General features: G+C 42.5%; 1 protein-coding gene across 1 annotated transcript in view; it reads left to right on the top strand.

Annotated features, from left to right (window-relative positions):
• Positions 1–26837, top strand: part of FBLN2 (fibulin 2) — a gene marked incomplete at its 3' end in the record, with an annotated part of 141267 nt that overhangs the window by 42860 nt on the left and 71570 nt on the right. Inside the window, exon 2 of the mRNA XM_083351712.1 lies at positions 23049–23160. Coding sequence (XP_083207838.1) covers positions 23049–23160 — 112 coding nt within the window. The remainder of the gene's footprint in view (positions 1–23048; positions 23161–26837) is intronic.

Raw genomic sequence — 26837 nt, 5'->3', positions numbered from 1 at the left:
TGGAAGGATAGAAGGCTGAGTCAACCTTGAGCCTGGTGGGACTCGAACCTGCACTAATTGCAGGCAGCTGGTGTTACTTAGGGAGGCATTAGCCCACTGCTCCACCAAGGGTCTTGATGCCAAAGAGCTCGATTTTGGTCTCATCTGACCAAAATACTTTCACCCAGTTCTCCTCTGAATCAGTCAGATGTTCACTGGCAAACTTCAGACAGGCCTGTACACGTGCTTCCTTGAGCAGGGCGACCTTGCGGATGCTGCATGATTTCAGTCCTTCATGGCATAGTGTGTTACTAATTGTTTTCTTGGTGACTATCGCCCAGCTGCCTTGAGGTCATTGACAATATCCTCCTGTGTAGTTCTGGCCTGATTCCTCACCATTCTCATGATCATTAAAACTCCACAAGGTGAGATCTTGCATGGAGCCCCAGACCGAGGGAGACTGACAGTTATTTTGTGTTTCTTCCATTTGCAAATAATCACACCAACTGTTGTCACTTTCTTACCAAGTTGCTTGGTGATAGTCTTGTAACCCAATCCAGCCTTTTGTAGGTCTTCAATCTTGTCCCTGACATCCTTGGACAGCTCTTTGGTCTTGGCCATGATGGAGAGTTTGGAATCTGATTGTTTGATTTCTTCTGTTGACTTGTGCCTTTTATACAGGTAACAAGCTGGGATTAGGAATACTCCCTTTAAGAGAGTGCTCCTAATCTCAGCTCATTACCTGTATAAAAGACTCCTGGGAGCCAGAAATTTTGCTGATTGATAAGGAATAAAATACTTATTTCACTCATTACAATGCAAATCAATTTATAACTTTTTTGAAATGCATTTTTATGGATTGTTTTGTTGTTATTCTGTCTCTCACTGTTAAAATAAACAGACCATTAAAATTATAGATTGATCATTTCTTTGTCAGTGGGCAAACGTACAAAATCAGCAAGGGATCAAATATTTTTTCCCCTCACTGTAAATAGACAAAGTGATACCCATTAATCCATGTGCAGCTAGAAAGCTTTATAAGGCTTTTGAAACATTCTTACAATACAGAAAAGTACTGCACAAATAACATTTTTTTAAAAAAACTGTATAAAGCACAGGCTGGACAATAGGAAGAATGGGAAGGGGAGAGTCAGGTAATTGATGGGTTAACTGTCCACTCATAGGGAAATGTTCATTGGCCCTGTGCTTTCGAGGCAGCATTTGTCTGTAGGACATAGAACATTCACAGCCACTAATCCTCCCCCAAAACAGGATTTTGATCATTGCAAAGAACTCTGAACAACCATAAAAGATTGTAAGGAACATCTTGAAATTAAAATACTTACCTTGGTAAGTATAAACTGTTTCACGCATTTTTGGGAACTATCCCAAGTTTTGGTTATCTAGCAAGTTTTGTATTAGATGTTATTTAACACTGTATGAATAAAAAAACAAAACAAAAATTCCAATCCACACCACATATATTTATTTTTCTGAATGGCTCATTAAAGCTCTCTGGATTATTTGTATTCATTTTTCTTTCCACTGAATAATCAAATTTGCAGTATGGAACTTTTGCTTTTTTTTTAAAGTGCATTGTTCACCTGCAGTATTGTTAAATGTTGGGGTTACATCCAGCATCAGCAGACAATCCACTATTCTGAGTAAGATTAGTATGAAGTAAAAAAATAAACCCCTCAGGCTGTTTGAAAAGTATTTATAAAGTGACATTTCATATGCTATTGTTTATCTGAGGACTACATTGTTTCCCTTCTCTAAGCAGCAAGAATGCTGAAATCCCATTTATTTCATTGCAAGGTAAACATGACTGACATATGAGCCTAGTTATACCTTTTTCCCATTGAAGATTTTTGTAGTTGCTGCCACAAAGGAATTCTTGACCTCCAGCTGCCTGTCAGCACTGACTTGTTGTTTGTGATATTAGCTAAAGAGAAGCATATACTGTGTGTGTGTGTATATATGTATATGCATATGTATATGTGTATCTATATGTATATGTATATATCTATATCTATATGTATATCTATATGTATATGTATATCTATATCTATATGTATGTCTATATGTGTATATGTATATGTATGTGTATATGAATGTATATATATATATTGCTCAAAAAAATAAAGGGAACACTTAAACAACATTTAATAGTAAGATGTCTTATTTTCTGTTCCCTTTATTTTTTTGAGCAGTGTATGTATACACACACACACACACAAAAAAAAACATATATATATATGTGTGTGTGTGTGTGTGTGTGTGTGTGTGTGTTAAGTGTTAAGTATTTTGAATACCTTGCTAGGCCCCAAACATGGGGCAAATCTTATTTCCTGTTTCAGTATTCAAAATACTTAACAAACACTTAACACATATTTCCCTTGCCTTGCAGATAACAAAGAGAGAGAGAGCCTGTGGCCTAGGGGTTAAAACAACTGCTTAAGATGCAGTCGGCCCAGGTTCGAATCTCAGAAGGGTATGGCTGACTGTTGAGAACAAATGAGTTTGAAATGGCCATATCAGCCTCCCTTTAATTCTTTGTTAGCAATCCAAAAAATTTACACACACACACACACACACACACACACACAAGAGGGATGCAGTGGCTCAGTAGGTTAGGACGCTGAGCTTGTCGATCAGAAGGTCAGCAGTTTGGCGGGTCGAATCCCAAGTGCCACATAACAGAGTGAGTGCCTGTTACTCGTCCCAGCTTCTCCCAACCTAGCAGTTCGAAAGCATGTAAAAGGCAAGTAGAAAAATAGGGACCACTACGGTGGGAAAGTAACAGCATTCCGTGCACCTTTGGCATCTAATCATGCCGGCCACATGACCATGGAGACGTCCTCAGACAAGCGCTGGCTCTTCGGCTTTGAAATGGAGATGAGCACTGGCCCCTAGAGTCAGAAACGACTAGCATGCATGTGCGGGGGAACCTTTACACACACACACACACACACACACACACACACACACACACACACCACTGTTTACCAATAACCCCAAGGATAGAGATATTTCAGGACCATGAGACAATTATTAACTCCCAAGACAAGTTAACAATGACTAATATCTTTTCTGCACATCAGGCAGGTAGTCACACTGATTTCCTTTTATGTCCCCTTTGTTATAAAACTTTAGACATAAGTAGGTGATCCAAGTAATTAGGGAGGGAGATAATACTTTCATACTTATTAGAAATGCACACTTAAGCCTTAGCCATATATCAGAAGAGAATACTTCTAGAAAAGTAATAAAATGCACAAAATGGGAAAGCAGAATAGGTATTTGGAAAACAAACAACAACAACAAGCAAACATACATAGAGGAGAATGATGTAAGATGAGGATGAGAGGCATTATGCAATATGTATTCACAGGAAAAGATACTTGGAAAAATGTAATGAAACTGAACAAGAAAAAATTAAGATCAACAAATGCAGAGAAAATGGGACTTTGGAATGTGTTTTGGAATGAGTGAATCCCAATGAGTGAAAATGACTAAACAAGGAGCCTCCGCGAGGTGAAAAGGATTTAAAGAAATAAAACTGATGAAACTAAATTTGGGATGAAACTAAAGAAATGGTGACAGGAATGCTTTACAGATTTCTATGGGACTGATGGGAATATGTTCAAGTGTGGAGTTAAAACAAATGGTAGAAATTTTTGTGTTCTGGACAAAATTGATGAAGTTATATGTGCTGTGACAATTTTAAAAAATTGTAAATTTGCAGGGGTACAACACATAACTTGAGAAATTGAAAAAATATGGGTGCAGTTTACATATAGGGTGGCTGTGCAACTTACTTAACCTGCATGAAAGCTAATGATTGTAAGTATACTGTTATCATTTTCCTGTAAAGAAGGAATAACAGCCAGAGTGAATGTAAATTAAGTGATAGATTGAAAAGTGATAAAGAGCAGAATTTGTAAGGGGGAAAGGGGGAAAAGCATAAGCTAGGTGGGAACTCTACAGACCAAATTCTGCTTTTCAGCAGGATGTTGAGAAATGCATGGATGTGAGAAATAAAGTTTTAGAGATAGTACATGATAAAGTGAATTGGATTGAATTGTGTAATGTTGTTTAATTTTTGTGTGAATATGTAATTGAAGGTGGCTGAATGCAGTAAGATTGGTAAATGAAAGCAGTGTGAAAAAAAGACTGAATGTTTGATGAATGGTTCAGCTTTGAAGTGGGAGGGTAAGAAAGGATGTTGCAATGCCCCTTGGTTTAGTGATTTATAGATAAATATTGTTGGCTAAGAACTTGAATGATTTGCAGGAAATGTTAGGTAAACTGTAAGAGGCAATGAGAAATATGATTCTGAACATCAATGTATCAAATATAACGGTAAAAATATATCATTGCAATTTACGTGCAAATGGTGAACAATTGAACACACAGATGAAAATATGTACCGGATAGAACAGTGACTAAATATAAGGAGTAAAAAAAGGGGGCAAATGTAGAGAGGACTTATATGGGTTGTTGCAAGCAATGAATGTTTGTCAAAAGAAGCAAAACTGGTTGAGTTTAAGAGCCTATTTTGTTATGTGGAAGTGATAGTTTTGTACATCAGGAAAAACATAAAAGTAAATTGAAAACAGTGGTAATGGTGTACTTAAGAAATTTTGTTATACAAAGTGATTGGGTCTAGAACGTATGACTGCTGATGACAGAGGACTGAACACAAACGTGAACAAACAATGTATGGAAAATGTACATTGAGGTGGTTTGTCATTTGGAGAGAGTGAATGAGAGTTGAATTGCACAGCAGATACAAGAAGGAAGAGTGAATGAGTTGAGAAGGAAAAAAAAAGACAAGGAAAGCTGTGGTTGAATGGAGTTGAGAAGAACCTAGAAAAGAGGCGAATACTTTAAAATACAAAACACAACATATGAACTTGTGGATGGACATAGTGAAATTTAGGATGGTTTGCAGGGATGGAACAATATGGAGCAGCATACTGAACTATTTCTTAACTCGCATCTTGGCTCACATCTCCTAGCTCACATTTCTATTTGTTGAATTACTGTCTCTTCTTTTTTGTGCTCTATGCAACAATGCTTATCTTGCAATTTTCATGAATGTCCATATGTGCCCATGTATGTATGTAAGCTTTCTAAACGATACTAAATTGCTGGAGATATATAAAATGGGGTAGATTGGGTTAAGAATGAATGAAAATGGGCTAGATTGGGTTAGGATTGGGTTAGGAATTAATGTCTTGGATTTTGAGTGGAACAAAAAAATTCCATACAATGAATGTCTTTTATAATAGGAGTTGAGGTTGGACAAGTTTTAGTTAAAAAAAAGATGAAGTCCTTTAATTATTCCTGGCACTTTTGATACACCAAATGATATCCTGGTTTTGTATGGATATCAAATGATATCCCAGGAATCCTTGGAAAAGTATGTGGCATTCAGGATGCATTATGAAAACCAGTTAGCTTGATCAAGGATGTTCTGTTTTTGAAGTATTGAACTAAGCCAGCTTAGTTCCTCAAAACCACAGCATAGAAACAGTAAGCTGGGCAGTGATTCAGCTCTCCTGAGAAATGACTGCATGTGGTTATTTACCTCTTTTGTTCACTTTCCATTAATGTTTAAATATGAATGGGTTTGTAATCTTCCTGGCATTGCTATGGCTAATATTTTGGTTGCTGGAGAGTAGCAGTAGCTGCATTAATATTAGATTAGACAAGGTAACAAATTATGTTCCACATGAATGAAAATATTCATTAATGGGCTAAACGAGACAACAGAGAATAATTTCACTGAAACTATAATTGGTAAAAATCTGTATGGCAGGATAAACTTTCAAAATTACTTCCATGGATTGCTGGATAATTTTGTAAGCCATAAAAAGAATGGGTCATCAAAAAAATACCTAACAAAAATACCAACAAAGAAGAAAAACAACAGCTCTCAAAAGAAACCAGCATGGCTGCATAAAGAACTCTCTAATAAATTGAAAGATAAAAAGGACAAGTATAAGAAGTGGAAAGAGGGGCACATATCTAAGGCAGAATATCAGCAAATAGCCCGTGCCTGCAAAGATGAAGTGAGGGAAGCTAAGTCTCAAAATGAACTAAGGCTTGCGACCAAAGTCAAAAATAACAAAAAAAGCTGCTTTCAACATATAAAAAACAAGAAAAAAGTTAAGGAAATGATTGGTCCATTAGTGGGGGAAAATGGCAAGAAGGTGACAAGCAACAGGGAGAAAGTAGAACTATTTAACTCATTTTTTGCATCTGTCTTTACACAAAGGGGGGAAAAAACAGTCCAACCTACCAAAACCAGTGCCATAAAAAACAGAATAGAAACGCAAGTTAAGATAGGCAAGAAAATGGTAAGTGAGCACCTGTCCAGCCTAGACGAGTTCAAATCACCAGGACCAGATGGATTACACCCCAAGCTTCTCAAGGAACTGGCAGACGTGATCTCAGAACCACTGAACTATATTTTTCAAAGATCCTGGAGCACTGGGGAACTACCAGAGGACTGGAAGAGACTGATGTAGTTCCCATCTTCAAAAAAGGGAAAAAAATAGATTCAGGAAACTACAGACCTATCAGCCTGACCTCAATACCTGGGAAGATTGTGGAAAAGATAATCAAACAACAAATCAGCGAACACCTTGATGCGAACAAAGTCATCACTAAAAGTCAACATGGGTTTGTCAAAAACAGATCATGCCAGACAAATCTTATTGCATTCTTTGACCAAGTGACAGAACTAGTGGACCAGAGGAATGCTGTGGATATAATTTACTTGGACTTCAGTAAGGCATTTGATAAAGTAGATCATAACCTACTACTTGATAAGATAGAAAAATGTGGGTTAGATAGCATCACCACCAGATGGATTCGTAGCTGGCTGACAGGCCGTACTCAGCGTGTGGTCCTCAATGGAACTGCATCTACATGGAAGGAAGTGTGTAGTGGGGTGTCCCAGGGCTGTTCAACATCTTCATCAACGATTTGGATCAGGGGATAGATGGGGAACTCATCAAATTTGCAGACGACACCAAGCTGGCAGGAATAGCCAATACTCCAGAAGATAGGCTTAAAATACAGGAGGATCTGGACAGACTCAAATACTGGGCGCTATCTAACAAAATTTAATTTAATTTAATTTATTTAATTTAATAACACTTATATACCGCCCTTCTCCCTGAGGACTCAGGGCGGTTCACAGGGCAGAATAAAATAGCGAATACAAACATTAAAACAGGATTAAACAATAGCCCTAGTTAAGAACAATATAAATACAACGCTAAAAACCCCCAAAAAAATTAAAAAGCGAGAGATAAAACAACCCCAATACTCCCCCTCAGGCTAGGCCGGCTTGTACAAACAGAAATGTCTTAAGATCGCGACGAAAGGAGCGAAGATCGGGCGCCGTCCGGAGCTCTACCGGTAGCTGATTCCACAGCTCCGGAGCGCCCACAGAGAAGGATCTCCCCCTGGGGGCCACCAATCGACATTCTCTGATCGGTGGCACCCTGAGGAGGCCCTCTCTGTGGGAACGCACAGGGCGCAGGGAGCTTGATGCCGGCAGCAGATGTTCCCTGAGGTACTCCGGCCCCATGCCATGGAGTGCTTTGAATACCGTTACCAGTACCTTGAATCTCACCCGGAAGGCAACTGGCAACCAATGCAGCTCACGGAGCAGAGGTGTAACGTGGGAGTATCGGGAGACTCCCAACACCACTCTCGCGGCTGCATTCTGTACCAGTTGGAGCTTCCGAGTGGTCCTCAAGGGCAACCCCATGTAGAGAGCGTTGCAGTAGTCCAGACGAGAGGACACGAGCGCATGAGTGACTGTGCATAGATCATCCCGGCTAAGATAGGGCCGCAACTGACGCACCAGGCGAACCTGTGCGAAGGCCCCCCTAGTCACGGCTCCTATATGATCTTCCAAGGTGAGCCGTGAATCTAGGAGGACCCCCAAGTTGCGAGCCCTATCTACGGGGGGTAATGATTCACCCCCCATAGCTAGAGATGGAATGTCCGAGTAAACCCGGGATGAAGGTATGCAAAGCCACTCAGTCTTGTCGGGGTTGAGCTGGAGTCTGTTCCTCCCCATCCAGACCCGAACCGCCTCCAGGCAACGGGACATCACGTTGAGGGCATCACTGGGGTGGTTTGGGGTCGAAAAGAAAAGTTGGGTATCATCAGCATACTGATGATACCCAACTCCAAAGCCACGAATGATCTCACCCAGCGGCTTCATGTAGATGTTGAACAGGAGAGGCGAGAGGACCGACCCCTGAGGAACTCCACAAATGAGAGACCTCGCGGTCGACCTCTGCCCCCCTGCCAACACCGACTGCGAACGTCCCAAGAGATAGGAGGAGAACCACTGTAAAACTGTGCCTCCCACTCCCAGTCCCCTGAGACGCCGCAGCAAGATACCATGGTCGATGGTATCGAAAGCCGCCGAGAGGTCTAATAGGACTAAGACAGAGGAATGCCCCCTGTCTCGAGCCCTCCAGAGATCATTCACCAGCGCGACCAATGCCGTCTCCGTGCTGTGCCCGGGCCTGAAACCCGATTGGTACGGGTCTAGATAATCCGCTTCATCCAGGACCAGAGGGAGCTGATGCGCCACCACACTCTCAACAACCTTCGCAAGAAAGCGAAGGTTGGAGACAGGACGAAAGTTGTTCAATACAGCTGGGTCCAAGGCAGGCTTCTTGAGGAGAGGCCTCACCACCGCCTCCTTCAAGACGGCGGGGAAGATACCCTCACTCAAAGAAGCCGATATAACTGCCTGGAACCAGCTGCGTGTCCTCTCCCGGGCTGCATAAACCAGCCAGGAAGGGCACGGGTCCAGTAAACATGTGGTGGTGCTCAGCCTCCCCATGATCCTGTCCACTTCCTCCGGAGTCACAGAATCAAACTCCTCCCAGATGATATCGACAAGACCACCCGTGTCCTGATCGTCAGACTCTGCCCAGTCAGAATCCAAACCGGTCCGAATCCGAGCGATTTTGTCCGACAGATGTTGGTTAAACTCCTCGGCACGTCCCTGCAAGGGATCCTCCCTCACCTCCTGATTTAGGAGGGAGCGAGTCACCCTAAACAGGGCAGCCGGGCGATTATCTGCGGACGCAATAAGGGTGGCGAAGTGGTTGGACCTCGCCTCCCTAATTGCAGCGAGATAAGACCTAATATAGGCTCTTAGTCGCAATCGGTCGGGTTCGGATCGGCTGGCCCTCCAACCGCTCTCTAGGCCCCGTCTCCGACGCTTCATCTCCCGGAGCTCCGCAGAAAACCATGGAGCCCGACGGGATCTGCACCGGGTCAGGGGCCGCAAGGGTACAACTCGGTCAAGGGCCTCAGTGGCCGTCCTTTCCCAGGCTTCCACTAAGGCCTCGGCCGAGCTGTGAGCGAGGGAGGCAGGTGGGGACCCCAGCGCCGCCTGGAACCTCTGAGGATCCATTAAGCGTCTGGGGCGGTACCATTTGAGTGGTTCCAAACCCCCACGGCGGGGGGTGGCAAAACGGAAGACCAGCCGCAGGAGATGATGATCGGTCCATGACAGGGGCATAATAATTGGAGAGCCCCCACCAAGATCATCTAACCACCGTCCAGACAAGAAAACAAGGTCAAGGGTGTGGCCTCCTTCATGAGTCGGTCCCGTAATTACTTGCGTCAGGTCCATGGCCGTCATGGAAGCCATGAACTCCCGAGCCAACTCAGATGATCCTCCCAGCGATGGTAGGTTGAAGTCCCCCAAAACTATAAGTTTCGGGAACTCAACCACCAGCCCAGAGAGGACATCAAGCAGCTCAGGCAGGGCTGCTGCTGCGTGACTAGGCGAAAGGTACACCAGCAGCAAGCCCAACTGCGCACCAGGGCCGCATCTCAAAAAGAGAGACTCACACCCGACTGTCTGGGGAACGGTGGCCTCCCGCGGACACAAGGTCTCCCTCACAACAACAGCCACTCCCCCACCCCTACCCTGAGCCCGAGGCCGGTGCAGCACCCGGAAACCTGGTGGGCAAAGATCAACCAGAGGTACACCGCCCTCTGGGCCCAACCAGGTCTCCGTGATGCAAGCCAGGTCAGCCTGCTCACCCTCGACCAAGTCTCGAACGAGAGGAGCCTTATTAATGACCGACCTGGCATTCAAATACACCAGCCGGAGCTCAGGAGGCTGCTCATCCTCACTCCCGGGACCTCGGGGCGGAACCAGAGGGTCGGAGTGCCTCACCGCTTGTAAACAGCGGAGAGGCCTTCCCTGAGACCGATACGGCCCTCTGTTCCTACACCTGCTGCCATTCCCTATCGTCGTGGGAATGGACAATCCCACGACTGGCCCTGGAGCCCCAGAAGCAGCCGACCCCCGCTCCTCCCCTCCGCGATCAGCCTCAGCACTAGCCTGAACAAAGGTAGTTGGACTGCCCCCCTCGTCCAAACCACCAAAAAAAGAACCCTCCCTCCTCCCTAACCCCCAAAAAATTTTTGACAAAAAACAGATCAAGGACCTCCTATTAGGTTTACGTCGGAGGCCCATAGCCGTGCCCGGCCATCTCTCAGGATCCCAATAGATGGGACCTTCCTCGAGATTATACTCGGCTGGAAAGGCGGGCCGCCTCCAGGAAGGGGGAGCACCCCTGAGGGCGAGCAAGTCCGTAGAGGAGTACCTAAAACAAGGCATAAAGCAGTCCAGATATAGGCAGTCCATAATCAGTTGATTTAAGGAGGAACCAAACAGAGAGCAAATAGAAGTCCCGAGCCTCCACCCAGCCGCTGCCACTCAGCTGGGTGTCACCCCAGGACAGGCCAACCACCGCCCTCTCACGACGGTTGGAAAGCCTATACCAGGGGGGGAATGGTCCGAAACATCCATCCTGGGTACAGCATGTCCCCTAGAGCTCTCACCTCTAGGGGCAGCAGATGAAGTTCAGGCCACCCTCTCACTGTGGCCAGTACCCAGGGAACTCTGAATCCTTTGGGGCCGATATGTGAATGGCAATAGAGAACAGTCCGAAGGCAGGGATGGAATCATATATTACATCATCAAAGTCTGCACTGCTAGGTGGCCAAATCCTTCGCTGCTCTGTCCTTCGAAAAAGTTGATCATGGCCAATTCTGCAGTCATTGGGGTCTTCCAAATTATCTAGTTCTTTTGGGTCCACAAATCCAATGGGACCAGCCAGAGTCACAACTGGTATCACGGGAAATATAGATCTTTCAAAGGACCATTGGGCTCCACTGGGGTCCACCGGGATTAACCGGCTAGCCCAGGGACCCTCGAGGCCACCAACAGAAGTAAGAGTACCAGGCCATCCAGAAAAAACAAAGCAAGCAGAGGAAACAATAAGTTGATTACAGCGTCGCCGCTGAGCCACCAGGGCCACCGCCACCACCGGAGCGTTGTTGCAGACGCCGCCGCCATTGCTGCCGCCGCCAGGACGCTGATGGAGCCGAGAATAAACAATCGGTGGAGAGGGAGGCCTAAGGCGGCCCCGGCACAACGCCGCCGCCGCCGCCGCCGCCATCCCCGTCGCAATCCAAGCGAGCCAGGAACGCCGCTGCCACCACAGCCGAGGGAGACCATGCCGACCACTGAAGCGGCCCGAACGGCCCGAAACGCCTCCACCGGGACCGACAGAGGCGAGGGACCATCCGAAGGCCGGCTCCACAACCGCCGAGGATGCCCAGCGAACGGTCGATGGAAAGGCAGGCCCAAAACGGCCCCGGAGAACGCCGCCGCCGCCGCCGTCCCCGTCGTCTCCGGAACATACCAAAACGCCGCCGTCGCCACAGCCGAGGGAGAGCCGCGAAAGACCGAGCCGGACACAGAAGCGGCCCGGAACGGCCTGAAACGCCTCCGCCAAGGCCGCCAGCAGCTAGGAACCTCCCGTGAACGCCGGGTCCGCCACCGCCGAAGACGCCGCTGCCGAAGCCGCCGGCCGCCGCAACCACCAGGCCCGCGAAAACGGCCCGAAAAACGCCCGCGGGAGCAGGTAGGCGCCACCAGCCTCCAGTCGAAAAAACGGCAGAGCTGGCAGCTAACGGGAGGGAAAGTCGAAAACCTTCGTCCTTCAGCTGCCTAAGCAATTGCACTCACTATCCCCCAACCCAGAGGGTGCGAGCACCCCTGGGGGGCTCCTAGGACACCTATTTTCTGAGACTTGCAGAGCTCACTCAAACAGATCCGCCCGCACGTCCGCCATCTTAGATTCATGAAATTAGATTCAAATGAAATTCAATGGTGAAAAAAGTAAGGTTCTACATTCAGGCAGGAAAAATCAAATGCACAGGTATAGTATAGGTGGTACCTTGCTCAATAGTAGTAACTGTGAGAGGGATCTCGGAGTCCTAGTAGACAATCACTTCAATATGAGCCAGCAGTGTGCTGCAGCTGCCAAAAAAGCCAACACAGTGCTAGGTTGCATTAACAGAGGGATAGAATCAAGATCACGTGAAGTACTAATACCACTTTACAATGCTTTGGTAAGGCCACACCTGGAATACTGCATCTAGTTTTGGTCACCACGATGTAAAAAAGATGTTGAGACTCTAGAAAGGGTACAGAGAAGGGCAACAAAGATTATTAGGGGACTGGAGGCTAAAACATATAGGGAACAGTTGCTGGAATTGGGTATGTGTAGTTTAACGAAGAAAAGGGTGAGGGGTGACATGATAGCAGTGTTCCAATATCTCAGGGGCTGCCACAAAGAAGAGGGAGTCAAGCTATTCTCCAAAGCACCTGAAAGCAGGACAAGAAGCAACGGATGGAAACTAGTCAAGGAGAGAAGCAACCTAGAACTAAGGAGAAACTTCCTGACAGTTAGAAAAATTAACTAGTGGAACAACCTGCCTCTAGAAGTGGTGAATGCTCCAACACTGGAAGTTTTTAAGAGGAGACTGGACAGCCATTTGCCTGAAATAGTATAGGGTTTCCTGCCTGAGCAGGGGGTTGGACTACATGACCTCCAAGGTCCCTTCCAACTTCTTCTTCTTCTTCTTCTTCTTCTTCTTCTTCTTCTTCTTCTTCTTCTTCTTCTTCTTCTTCTTCTTATTATTATTATTATTATTATTATTATTATTATTATTATTATTATTATTATTATTATTATTATTATTATTATTATTATTATTATAACAGAAAGTGTATCTAAACCTCATTGCTACTTAGAATGAACTATGACTCAAATATAAACTAGAGGTTTGATGTTCTTGGTCAGAATGAATGCCATTGTTAGTGGCATGAAAACTAAGCATAAATAACAATGAACCACAAACATAAGGATTTGACTTCATACATTGTTTTTTCATCCCATTTTAAAAACATTCAGAAGTTGTTTTCATAGGCCACAGGTTAAAAAAAGGAAGTGAGGTTGCAGGATCCCTTCTACTGGCCCCATCTTATCTGGAACCAATTTAGCAGTATGTGTGAATGGACCTCTATAAGCAGAAATCTTTGTTGCAAAGCCAGTGGTGATGTAGTTGCTCTGCCAATGTAAGTCCTAAAGGAATGAAGATGAATTATTTCTCATGTATTGTCTCTCACTCAAATACCTGTTCATAATTGAATAGGAAATCTCCAAAAGTACCGTGACTATAGTTTGACTATAAAAGTGATAACAACATCCCCAAAGATAGCAGTAGGAAATATAAAGCAAATAATGTGGGTGAAATCACCAGGAATTGAGTTATGCTTGAAATATGGTATTTTTAAACCTGAGGATAGAAGAGAGGTTTCAAAATTGAAGGACTTTTGAGTATCTGCAAAGCTTTCCTTCTTTTCCATTCAAGGTTAGCATTAAAAACCATTGTGTCATGAAAATATAAACTAAGCTTCTAAATTAGCTGACCTCTGTTCCAGATAATTCAAAGTATTCATCACCATAGTCCAAGAGAAGATTAAATGTTCATTTGTTTTAGGAACAAGACAATCAGATAATACAGCCTGGTGCTTATTCTATTCTGCACATGAGATAAGGAGATACATCTATGTGTCCCATTTTGGCACTCCAGATTTTAATTTAAATTTAATTTAATTTAAAAAGCTAAGCATAGATGAATTATTTATTGAACACAGATTAATTTAAAAGATCCTATTACTGGAAGCAGAGCAAAGATCTACAAGACTGATTCTAGGAGGAAGCAATGTATGAAAGCATGAATTTTGAAAGATATACCATGAGAAACTTATAGAAAGGGAGAAAAAAATTGTGAAAAGGAAATTGGTACATAAATACTTGTATGAGGGTTACATAACCAAAGTTCCAACCAAGGCATTTGTCTTTTTGTCTCCATGTTAAACCTGCAATCTGGAATTTGGTGCCCAGGATCCTATATATTACAAAATGAAGTAACAGCCTCCATTAACTTTATACTCAAGAATGACTCTAGATCCCATATGGATTTTAGAACTTTGCTTTCAAAAATAACCAAGGATGAATAACTACAGATCAAGGCTTTCTCTGGAAGTATGCCCACCTTTCCAAAGGAGAAAGTCATGCAGGATTATATGGGGCATGTAGGATTGGGGATCTGCACTAGAATAAGTGTAGCTAGTGTAATGTATTGGGCTTGCTTTGTTGGGGGAACACCACATGGTAATTGCTGGAAGGCTGTTTGAGCAGGGAAGCTAGCTAATGGCTCCCAGCTCCTCAGAGAACCAGTCTCCAGCACTGCTATTGGTTGCCCCTAGGGCGGCAATAGGTTGCTTCAAACCTATTGGCCGTCGCCTAGGGGCCAGGGTATAAATTGCTGCATGTGCAGCCAGCCCTGTTCTCTAGTTCAGATCCTGCAAGCAATAAATCATGATCTTTACTGAACTCACTCGCCTCATCTTCATTCCTGCGCAACGAACCCAGTACACAACACTGGCAATGAGGATGGGATCTTGCTTCTCCGTTGAAGCTGAAAGTCACTAGGGGAGAGGCAGTGCATGCCTGGCAGGAAAAGCAATTCCCTCACCTACGGTCAGCTAGCTAAGCCACGCTAGTGACCACGCACTCAGAGAACCAGTCCCTGGGCAATGGAGAGGCAGGATTCGAAGACGCTGAGACCCAGCCGCAAAGACCAGCAGAATGCCCAAGGTCAGAAGGCTGCAAGAATTTACCATCAAGCAACCAGAAGGATGGCCCTCGTACCTGTCCCAGGTCGAGAACTATCTTTGGGTGAACCAGGTCGCAGAGGACGGACTGAAGGCCGCCACACTACTCTGTGTGTGCGGCTCAGCGACGTTTGATCTAGCAGAGAACCTGTTCGCGCCAACACCGTTGGAGTCCGTCTCCTACACAGAATTGAAGAAGAAGCTTGGAGAACATTTCCAACCAAAGATGTCGGTGATTGCATGGTGCTACGCCTTCGAGCAAAGAATACAGCAACCAGGAGAGACCACATCTGAGTACATCATGGCCTTGAGGCAGGCCGCACGCCTGTGCCAATTCTCAGATGTCGAAGAGAGACTTCGAGACCGGCTTGTCTGTGGCCTCTGCAACCGAGAGCTACAACAGAAACTATTTGCCAGAGAGGTCCTATCATTTTCAGATGCCCAGAAGGAAGTCATGGTGGACGAAGCTGCCAGAGGAGCCAAAACAATGCAACGCAAAGAAGCCGTCCACCACGAGGACACAGAACTCACAGAAAGCCCCGAAGAAGACACTGAAGTCGACAAGTTGCACAGACAACCCGACCAACAGCACTGCAGCAGCAAGCAACAAGAGACTACTTACAAGGCACATCCCTTGCCTAGATGTCCAGGTTGTGGCAGCCACCACCAATGCTTGGACTGCAGGTTCCAGACAGCCATGTGCTGGGCCTACGGAAAAACTGGCCACATTGCATCCATCTGCAGAGGTCGCCAGAGGGACTGGCCAGTGAAACACCAGTTGGAAGATCCAACCAGGAGAGGTACTGGGGGCCCGGGGCCATACAGCATGGGGTTTTGCTCAAGCCACAGAAACTTCTGCCGTACCAGGGCCCGCCGCCCGATTAAGCCCTAGTATAGACTTCAGGTGGAGCTGCAAGGGGTCCCCTGTAAGATGGAGCTGGACACAGGCTCCGCTATTTCAATTATTTCCCTTGAAACATTTAATTTTGTTTGTAGTCGCATTAAGGGATGCACTAAGCTGAGGCCCTCTGACATAATTCTAACAGATTTTCAGAATGCCAGAGTTGCAGTCAAGGGTGAAGCCACCTTGGCTGTTAAATTTAAGGGGTTTTCAGGGTACCTGGATGTTGTCGTAGTAGGGGGTCAGAGAATGAGCCTAATTGGACTTGATTGGTTCGATGCGCTAGGCATCCAAATAACCGGAATCAACCAGACACAAGTCGTGAGTCTAGTGACAGTTTACGAGGAATTCGCAGTCATATTTGATTCAGCCCCAGGAACTTACATGGGCCCTTACATGGACTAGCATTCACGAAAAAAGTTTGCAGGACCTGAAGACACTTCTGTCAGTCAGTTCCACTATCACTCATTTCAAGGAGTCTAAACCAGTTTGCTTAGCGTGTGACACGTCCCCATACAGGGTGGGTGCAGTCTTGAGTCACTTAGAGAAAGATGGAACTCAAGTTCCCATTGCTTTTTATTCAAGGACACTGTCCTCTGCTGAGCATAATTCTGCTCAAATTGACAAGAGGCATTGGCCATTGTAGCTGGAGTTAAAAAATTCCACGACTACTTATATGGCAGGGACTTCATGGTCTTCACAGACCACAAACCGCTATTGGGGTTCTTCACTACAGACAAACAGACACCCCTAGGATGCTGAGATGGTCTATTTTTTTATCGGCTTATATGTATAAGCTGAGTCACAAACCCGGCAAAGAGATGGGCCATGCAGACGGCCTGAGCAGGCTTCCACTACCACAAATCGAACCAGATCCAGCCCCAGCAGCCCGTGTTTTGTCCATTCAGGACTTGCCAGAGTTTCCCCTCCACGCAGGGGACATAGCTGCAGAAACGGCGGCTGACAAGATACTGAGTAGAGTGCTTTCTTGGGTACACACAGGGTGGTTGGATAAAAGCCCAGGACCTGAATTTCAGAGTTATTTTACAAGACGACATGAGCTATCAGCTCACAAGTGTTGTATTCTTTGGGGGAACAGGGTCATAGTTCCTACCTCACTAAGAGACAGGGTTTTACAATCACTGCATGAAGGCCACTGTATGAAAGCTTTAGATAGAAGCTACTTATGGTGGCCAGGATTAGATAAGGCCTTTGAGGCCCAGGTGCATGGATGTTATACATGCCCAGCAATCAAGGCCTGAAATACTGCATGCTCCAGTTCACAGGTGGGAGGAGACTCACACTCCCTGGTCTAGAATTCACATAGACTTCGCTGGGCCCTTTCAGGGACAGCTCTTCCTTATAGTGGTCAACAGCCACTCTAAATGGCTTGAAGTAATACCAGTTGCAAACATGACTACTGCCAGGACCATCCAGGTGCTTAAGAAACTCTTTGCCACGCTTGGGCTGCCAGACGTCATAGTATCCGACAACGGAGCCCAATTTACTGTGGCAGAATTTCAGGCATTTCTGAGAGTGAACCTAATTAGGCATGCAACATCGGCCCTGTTTCACCCTTCTACTAATGGTCAAGCTGAATGCATGGATTGCACCACAAAAGAATCACTGAAGCATATAGTGACTGGGGACTGGCACCACAGACTGGCAGATCTTTTGCTTTGCCAACATTCCACGCCATGCACAGCTACAGGGAAAAGCCCAGCAGATTTGCGCTGGGGGAGGCGATTGATCACGAAACTGGACAGGTTGCACCCAGACCAGGTGGCAACAGAAGCTTCTCAACCAAAACCCCTGAGGGGGCTGCAAGTGGGCGACGGGGTGTGGGCCAGGAACTATGGGCATGAGAATTTGTGGGTGCCAGGAAAAATCACTAAAATGTCAGGCCCTCTCTCTTATGAGGGTGGGCAAGTTGTCTGGCACCACATCGATCAGCTTAGGAAGCATTTCCCAGAACGGCCACTAAGCGAGGACTTTGTCATAAGTCCTTACCTGGAGCCGCAAACTGGCAGCCAGGCCGATCCGTGCATAGACTCTGAAGGCTTAAACAACCAAAGCAACGGGGAGTTGGCCGTAGAGGAGGGAAGCCCAGAAGTGCAACACTGTGCTAACTCTGCTGAACAAACTGACTCTGGGGTGGGCCAACCTGGAAAGGCCAGCCAGAGAGCACCAAGCCATCCTGAACTGCTTGAACTGAGAGACACTGGTCTACCCAGCCCGGTGGGCAAGCTGGTAGGCCAGGAAGTGCCTGGGTCCCCCAGGCGTTCCACAAGGGCTCGCAAACCTCCTGCTTATCTGCAAGATTATGTCCTGAAATAATAAAGCTATAATGTTGTATGTACCTCTTGCGCTGCCTGCTGACCTACAAGATTGTCTGAACAATGAAGCTATGATGTTGTAAGTGCCTTATTGAGCTGCTAAGAGGAAACCTGTTTTCACACGATTGTTAACCCTTTGTAAATTGTATTGCTGTAATTACTTCTGTTAATGTTGTTTGTTCTATTTATTTATTTATTTATTTATTCATTTATTTATTTAATTTATATACCGCCCTTCTCCCGGAGGACTCAGGGCGGTGAACAGGGCAATACATAAAAACTAGATACAAAAATTAAAAATTATTAAAATGTGATTAAACAATGCCCATAATAAATTAATACAGATTAAAAATTGAAGTCCATTTATAAAAATCCCACCCCTAGGGATGGATGGATTCTAGAGGGGAGGGGTGTAATGTATTGGGCTTGCTTTATTGGGGGAACACCACGTGGTAATTGCTGGAAGGCTGTTTGAGCAGGGAAGCTAGCTAACGGCTCCCAGCTCCTCAGACAACCAGTCTCCAGAGCTGCTATTGGTTGCCCCTAGGGCGGCAATAGGTTGCTTCAAACCTATTGGCTGCCGCCTAGGGGCCAGGGTATAAATTGCTGCATCTGCAGCCCTGTTCTCTAGTTCAGATCCTGCAAGCAATAAACCATGATCTTTGCTGAACTCACTTGCCTCATCTTCATTCCTGCGCAATGAACCCAGTACACAACAGCTAGCATTTTATGAAAGTGGCACTTTGCAACAGGTGATGGCTGATTTGTGAAAGCATCCATAATATGTTACCAGAACCCCAACCTCAAATCTCTAAAATGTTGAAGCTCTTCAATGTTAGTCATACAACTTAAAAAGCACAAGATACTGGTTATAATAATAGTAGTTGCTTACAAATAGATGGGAAATACAATCACTGAAGATTTGAAAGATCTACTAATGAATGGAAAGAAATATCAAGGAAAACACTCTCCAGATGCAATTCAGTCCAGGGCCACTGACAAACTAAACTATCTGATTTGTTTAAACTATTTTTACTTCTACAACTTCAAACACTTATTTTTTTGAATATAACAGATTTTTAGCATTTATATTTGATCCAGTCACTTGATTGTGTTGTTGATATAGTACTCCATGCTAGAATCATATACAATTTAATTATTTCAGTACCACGTCATGATCTTTCAACTAGAAGGTAACACATAGTGACCTAAGCTGATCTCAGAAGCTAAAAAAATTCAGGCCTAGCTAACATTTGGATGAGAAACCAGCAAGAAAGTCCAGAGCTGTGAACTGGACCAGAAAGTCAAAAACATATCCCAAAAGATGACTGACAATGGCAACTCATTTTCATGGTATTATTAAGAACATTTTGAGGGCGGGTCCAATAATCATCATTAGTTAAGGTTGATTGAACACAGAACTTTACAATTATTAAGCCATTAAATTTTGCCCTATCCCTAAATTTGAGTGTTTGATTCAAATGCTTGAACGTTAGAATTATCTGGATATTTGGGGAGGGGGGGAGAGATGTTTGAAGAAGAAATCCAACCAGATTTGATTTTAGGACTTAGATGTGATTTTATTCATTTATTTATGTGTATCCCACCTTTATTATTTTTATCAATAACTCAAGGTGCTGAAATCACATAATATTCCTTCATCCTCCTATTCCATGTCTGTTGCCAATCCAATGTTCAGTTTTCTGCATCACAGTGTACGGTGAATAGTCTCATGATGGAAAAGATCCAGTTTAATTCAACAATGTTAATCTTAAGTTTGGAAAAGTAAACCTTAGGGAAACATATTTTTGTTTTATGTGTATTCTGCTTCAGAATGCAAATAAAAAATCCAGTATGGGAACAAAAATGATTAGGTGATCAGGATGATTTAGACATCCTTGGTCTTCTTTCTCTTGGCTCCTACCAAGTAATATCTCCCGTCACAACATTCCATTTCAGAGATAGTTTAGAGTAGAATATTTTCATAGCAATAAATTAGACAAGGTAATTTAAGCACTGTGCTTAAATTCTGCTTTCTAATAATTTTTTTTCAAATTTCTCCTTAATTCCTAAATGGTAAACCAATTAAAGTGTTTTCACTTATTTCAGAAAAGGCTTCAAGCTAGAGAAGACCTGATGAGTCCTTGCCCCCTTCCATTTTATTTATAAGTGTGTGCAGAAGGACTTTCATCTGCCATTCAGAGAGGGGGAAAAACTGATCTCTATTTCACTCTCTGTTATTTTTCATAAGCTTCTTATTTTGTACTTGTTAGATTCAGAACATACTTTTTTTTCTATTTCCAGGTTTTTCATTGGAGCAGAAATTAAAACTGTAGGGATTTTTTTTTTAAAAAATGCAAATATTTTGATGAAATCTAGCACTAGGAGCAAATTTATCACTGACTGTAGGGCTACATTCTCTAAACCTAGGTATCCTATGGTTTCAGACATTAATGCCATAGAATATTTAGAATGACTGTTAAATTCATCTTCAGCATCAAAATGTGCTGAATTGTGAATTAATGTTTGTCAGCCGTAATTTGTTGTTCTACTTGGTGGTGCTAATTAGCCTTTCATTAATACCTCATTGATATTTGGAAGTGTTATGTGCATATACTTGTCTTGGTTTACCTTGAATGTTAATATGGTATTTATACCAGTTTTACTGATAGATTGAACTCTTGAGTGGCTCATCAGCTTCATGCATTTCTGCAGCTGGATAGCTAATTTAGTATGCCTCAAATTATGGGCCATAAACTACTCAATATATCCTATTAAACTTCTGTATTTAGCCTGAGCACAGAAAGTCTATAGATCAGCAAAGTTCAGATTTCAATAGATTAGAGGACTTCATTGCCCCATGAGAATTTCCTTTTCAATTAATATTTGACAGTGATGCCTTATGTAATATTTTTGGACAATGATTTTTAAAAAGGCAAATCATTCTTAAATAGTTGGACAATACTGGGTAAGTATATTATATTAGCTGGACAATATTAGGTCAGTATATTATTGGTATCATTAGATAAAACAGGTTAATTCAACTAGGTTTTATTTGTAAAATGACCTGAAAAGTTTCACAAATATGCTTCAAAAAATTTGTGAAGCTTTCTAGGTCAATTTGCAAATAAAACTGTTCTGAGAAAGAAATATCACTGTTCTTCAATCATGTTGACTGATACTTTTGAAAAAAGAAATCAGCTTTTAAAAACGGTTGCTTTCTGAAAGTTTTGAATCTGAAATGTTTCCTGTGCTACTGTTGACAACATTGTCTGCTGTGGCATAATTTCTTTTCTTGTGTGCTGTCAGAAATCTGATTTTCCAAGCACCATTTAAAAAAACTATTGGAAGTCTATGTAGATGGAAATAAATATCCAATTTTGTTTTAGAGGGTACAGGGGATAGCATGTATACTGCAAAAATGCATTGACTAAAAATGTCAAAGCCTTTGTTAGATTTTAATTCTCATTTTCATCCTGTTTTTCAAGGCAGTTTCATATAGTATTTCTTTCTCCAATTTTATCATCACTGTCTCAATCCTCTGAGACAGGTTGGGCTGAAAGAGTAAGTTATTAACTAAAAAGCATCTGATGAATTTCTCTACCTGAATACAACTTTAAAACTCTTTAGTCTTGGTCTAATACCTTAGCTATATTACATGCTATGTGTGGTATGTACTACATGTAAATGGAGTCTGAAACAAAATACTGCAGTGTGGATTGCTATCATCTATTCATCCTTTTTCCAAGATATAATATATTGTTTCCCCATTTTTGTTCCCTCTCCTGTTCAGCAGTCAGCCAACATTATGGGGTCACTGAACACAGTTCTCACTATGTTCATTTGGAGATCTATATCTATCTATCTATCTATCTATCTATATCATCTATCTATCTATCTATCTATCTATCTATCTATCTATCTATCTATCTATCTATCTATCTATCTATCTATCTATCTAGTCTGCTGATCCCTATTTCTTGTGAGTGGATGATACCCTTTTTAAAACAGGAGGCTGATGCTGTGTCTATTTAGAAATTAGACATTTTCAATAGAATTTATTCTCTTGAATTTGTGCAATATTTGAAGCCTAAATTATAGTTAATCAGATTGTTAAAGTCTACTGTAGTACATCATTGTGTATCTACATTAGTCATCTCTAGAGTTCATCATCTGGGGAGCAAGAGGAAGCAAGAATCAGGCTCAATCTAATTTTAAGTAGCTTTCATCACTATCTGGCACTGAACTCACTACAAGAGAAAGGCATCAGTGGACTTGAATGAGAACCCCAAGTTTTGGGGAGGGAATTGAAGTCTAAGCTTCCAGTCTTAATTCAAAGTGTTAATATAGAACCTCAGTAATTTGAGAGAGTGCCACTCACCCAAGTATTTAAATCAACTAAGTGGTTCTTTTCTAAGAGGCTCTCTCATTGTTGGGACATGCGTATTATGAAAAATTACTAATGTTTATTCCTTTGCTATTCTTTACCATGATATCTATGATATAGGCTAGGTAAGAAGTGTTTATCCAAACATATATGCATAATGTTGATTGAGCATGCTCAGGGTTCATGGAATTCTAATTGTTTACAGAAGGATTGTTACATCCAAGATTTACAGAAGGATTGTTACATCCAAGAAATCAAGGATGGAGGAAAGGGAATCGAAAGGAGTGATCATCTGCTCTGATGTCCCAAACACATTTCATGTATATAACTGCTATTTTTCAGATTCAGCAAAAGATTTAATTGAAACTTGCTGTGCTGCTGGACAACAATGGGCCATTGATAACAATGAATGTATGGAAATTCCAGTAAGTGGAACAGGTGGTGATATTTGCAGGTATGTAAAATAAAAGTTTTTTCAAACACACACACACACACACACACACAAATTTGAGTTTACAAATATCCTGCACACTATAATATAATCAACTTTATGTTCTTTATGTCAGGTTGAAGTATATTCCATAGATAATACTACTGTCATATATATTGCGATGATGATGATGATGATGGAGCTTTTCAGGCATTTTCTAATAAATGTGGATTTAATGTCAAGGAAATACTTAAATGCTTCATTCTAGAATTTCAGATTTCTCAAAATCTATTCACATCTATTATCACAACTCTAGAAGAGATTATGTATTATCAGACTTCCATGAATAATGTTTTTTCCCAATGCAACTATCTGCATCCTTTACAAAACACTAGTTGTCATGGCAGGGCTGTTGTGAAGGCACAGAATTCTTTTGTGCAAATTTTAAAAAGATGTCCCTGAAATGGAGAGAGTTCATGCTCCCTGTGCCACCTTGCTTACAAACAATTTTTTCATAAACAAGCTGAGGACTTTCTCCACTGGAAGTGGTAGACCACTCTTTTTTGTTGTTGTTGTTCTTTTATCCCAAACCCAACAACTCTCAACTATGATGCCTTTTGATTGTATTTGTTTTAATATTTTGATTTTAAAATTATTTTTATTTTAAGCCACCTAGAGTCACTTTTTGGTGGGATGGGCTGAAATAGAAATATGGTAAGTAAGTAAATAAGGAAAGTGCCACTGATTCTCTGTACTTTGCTGGTGCCCTCTCAATGTGATGCTCTTACACAAAGCTCAGTCTAAATAACCGAACATAGTGGCCCTCACCAACACTGACAGGGCAAGCTACTGTATATACAGTAAATATAGTGCAAGTTCCACTCCCTTTGGCACTGAAGAAGTCTGGTTGTCAACACTGCAGCGATCTTGGCTGAAGCCATTTTTGCTTTGTTTTCAGTTGCCACAGTACTGAGAGGGGGGATGAGTGCTTTTAAGGTTAGACTAAATAATTTGTCCTGTGGGAACCAAGGTCATAGCTGCCTGACTTTTGGTGTTCTGAGCCTTCTGTTAGAAAGCCAGCCAAAGTATTCTATTGGGAAATATGGATAATTACATAGTGCTGGGGTGGGAAATTTAACTTTGTAACATTGTAACGCTTGGGAGGGAATAACAGACTTGGTTTCACTTTTGACTGTGCTGATACTTTGTAGCCAATAAACATGTTCTTAAAGGAAATCTCTTGCCTTGGAGTTCTGCTTTTACTGGTCTCATCTATCAGAACCATGACATTGGTATCAAAATGTCTGCAAGCAAAGAATCAAGCTCAGAGAGCACCAAGGAGTCCCCCATTGTGTATTCTGTCACCCATATGACTGTTTGCAGATTAAGAGTTCAGTTCCTTCATATATCTCTAAGTGTGCTGCAGCTGCCCAAAATGACAACACAATTCTAGGCTGCATTAACAAAGAGATAGAATCAAGATCACATGAAGTGTTAATACCACTTTATTATTGCCTTGGTAAGGCCACACTTGGAATACTGCATCCAGTTTTGGTCATCACGATGTAAAAAAAGATGTTGAGACACTATAAAGAGTACAGAGAAGAGCATCAAAGATGATTAGGGGACTGGAGGCTAAGGAACGGTTGATGGAATTGTGTATGTCTAGTTTTATGAAGAGAAGGATGAGGGGTTACATGATAGCAGTGTTCAATATCTCATGGGCTGCTGCAAAGAAGAGGGAGTCAAGCTATTCTCCAAAGCACTTGTAGGCAGGACAAGAAGCAACGGATGGAAACTAATCAAGTAGAGAAGCAACCTAGAACTAAGGAGAAATTTCCTGACAGTTAGAACAATTAATCAGTGGAACAACTTGCCTTCAGAAGTTGTGAATACTCCAACACTGGAAGTTTTTAAGAAGAGATCAGACAACCACTTGTCTGAAATGATATAGGGTTTTCTGCCTGAGGAGGGGGTTGGACTAGAAGACCTCCAAGGTCCCTTTCAACTCTGTTATTCTATTCTAATAGTGAGTGCACTATTGAAGATATATGAAGGAACAGAACTCTTGATCTAAAGCAGTAGAGGTATTCCAGTAAAGAAAAAGAAATCTAATTATTCTAGCTGTGAAGAAAAAAAACAAAAAACCAAGCTAACACATTGAGAAATTAAATTGTTGAAGTTCACATTTAAAATGCTCCCTGAATAAAAAGGTGTAGTATTTTAATGGATCTTTATTTTCATTGCATATGCCAGTGTCAGGCTGAATTCATAGTCATAAAATTCTATTAATTTCAAAGCAACTCACTGTAACATAATTTCCAAAACATAGCTAATCTTTATATTGTGACTTTACAAAAAAAAGTGTCTTGTGATAAAAACATGGCATTCCATACTGTGACAGAATGGAGAGAATAAATACCATCTGCCATTCTGTCATGTGATCTTCCAACCATACAAACTATTTGTGATAACTTGAGGTAGGAAAAGAGCTTGGACACATACATACACAGTTTCAGTGCTAAGAATCTGGCAGGGAGTTAGCGGTGTTGAGCTTTAAAGTGAAGAAGAAATAAAATGACTTGTGAATAAAGATGCCATTTGGCAGTCTTGGGCTGCTGAACATATACAGAATTCAGGATGATTTTGGCATACAAATTGATATGCAGGGAGGAAAATGACAGGATATGGGAACTATCTAGCTAGCTCAGATTTCCAGAGACAGAAAAAGTTCAATTCACCCTAAAGAAGATCAAGGTTGTTGCAGCCATAGGAGATTGCTAGCAAGCAGGCCCTAGAGTCTAGACATTTTGGTGCCCTAAGCAAAATCACTTTCTGGCACCTTCTATGTTTTGGCTCATCTTCCAATTTTATTAGAAATTTCAAAGAGGCACTTTCTTGTTTCTTTTTTTCTTCGAGTTGAGCTTTGTACTTATGATTTTCAGCTCCAGATATTTTTTTCTTTTCTGGGACATTTTCACCTTATTTACACAGCAAATAATTTTAATTACATTATCATCTATTGTTGTCATTGTTGTTTGTCATTGTACTGATTCCTCTGTCAAGAATCCTGAACAAGCCATGATTTTCAAACATCAAAAACATCTGCCAGGCTACCTCACTTCTTTTACATGGATAATTTTGCAGCTGTGTGGAAAAACACCATCTAAAATGGAATGTCTGCTCAATTCTGTCCAAATGTATGCTATTTACAGCCAAATATTGCAATGGAATATGGATTGGACAAATGTGTCACTCTTCCATCAAAAAGGGAAAGATTAGTAAAACTGGAGGAATTGAAACACCCTGGATGAAGATTTTATTCATTTATTTATCTAGTAAGAAAATTTATACGGCTGCCAATTCACTCATGGTGACTATGAGCAGCTTACAAAGATAAAATTCCAGTAAAAAACCAATAAACCCCCAACCCCCTGGTTACAACAATTGAACCAGCCACTCTGGAGTCCTCAGGCCCATTGGCATGTCTTCAGGGCCTTGCAAAAGAGTGTCAAAGTGGGGCTAATCTTTTTTCCTCAGATCATTACAAATATCTGGGCATTCTTCAAGATGACAACATCAAGCACACGGTAATAAAAAAAAACAGAATAGAAGTGAATACATCATGACAGTGAAGATCCTAAAGTTTAAACTCAGTGGAGAAAACACCATCAAGGGAGTTAACTCCTGGGCAATTCCAG

Source organism: Vipera ursinii (genome assembly GCF_947247035.1).
Source record: "Vipera ursinii genome assembly, chromosome: 2".
NCBI lineage: Eukaryota > Metazoa > Chordata > Lepidosauria > Squamata > Viperidae > Vipera > Vipera ursinii.
Note: the sequence above shows the minus strand (reverse complement) of the source record. Positions and strands in the feature narration are given on the sequence as shown.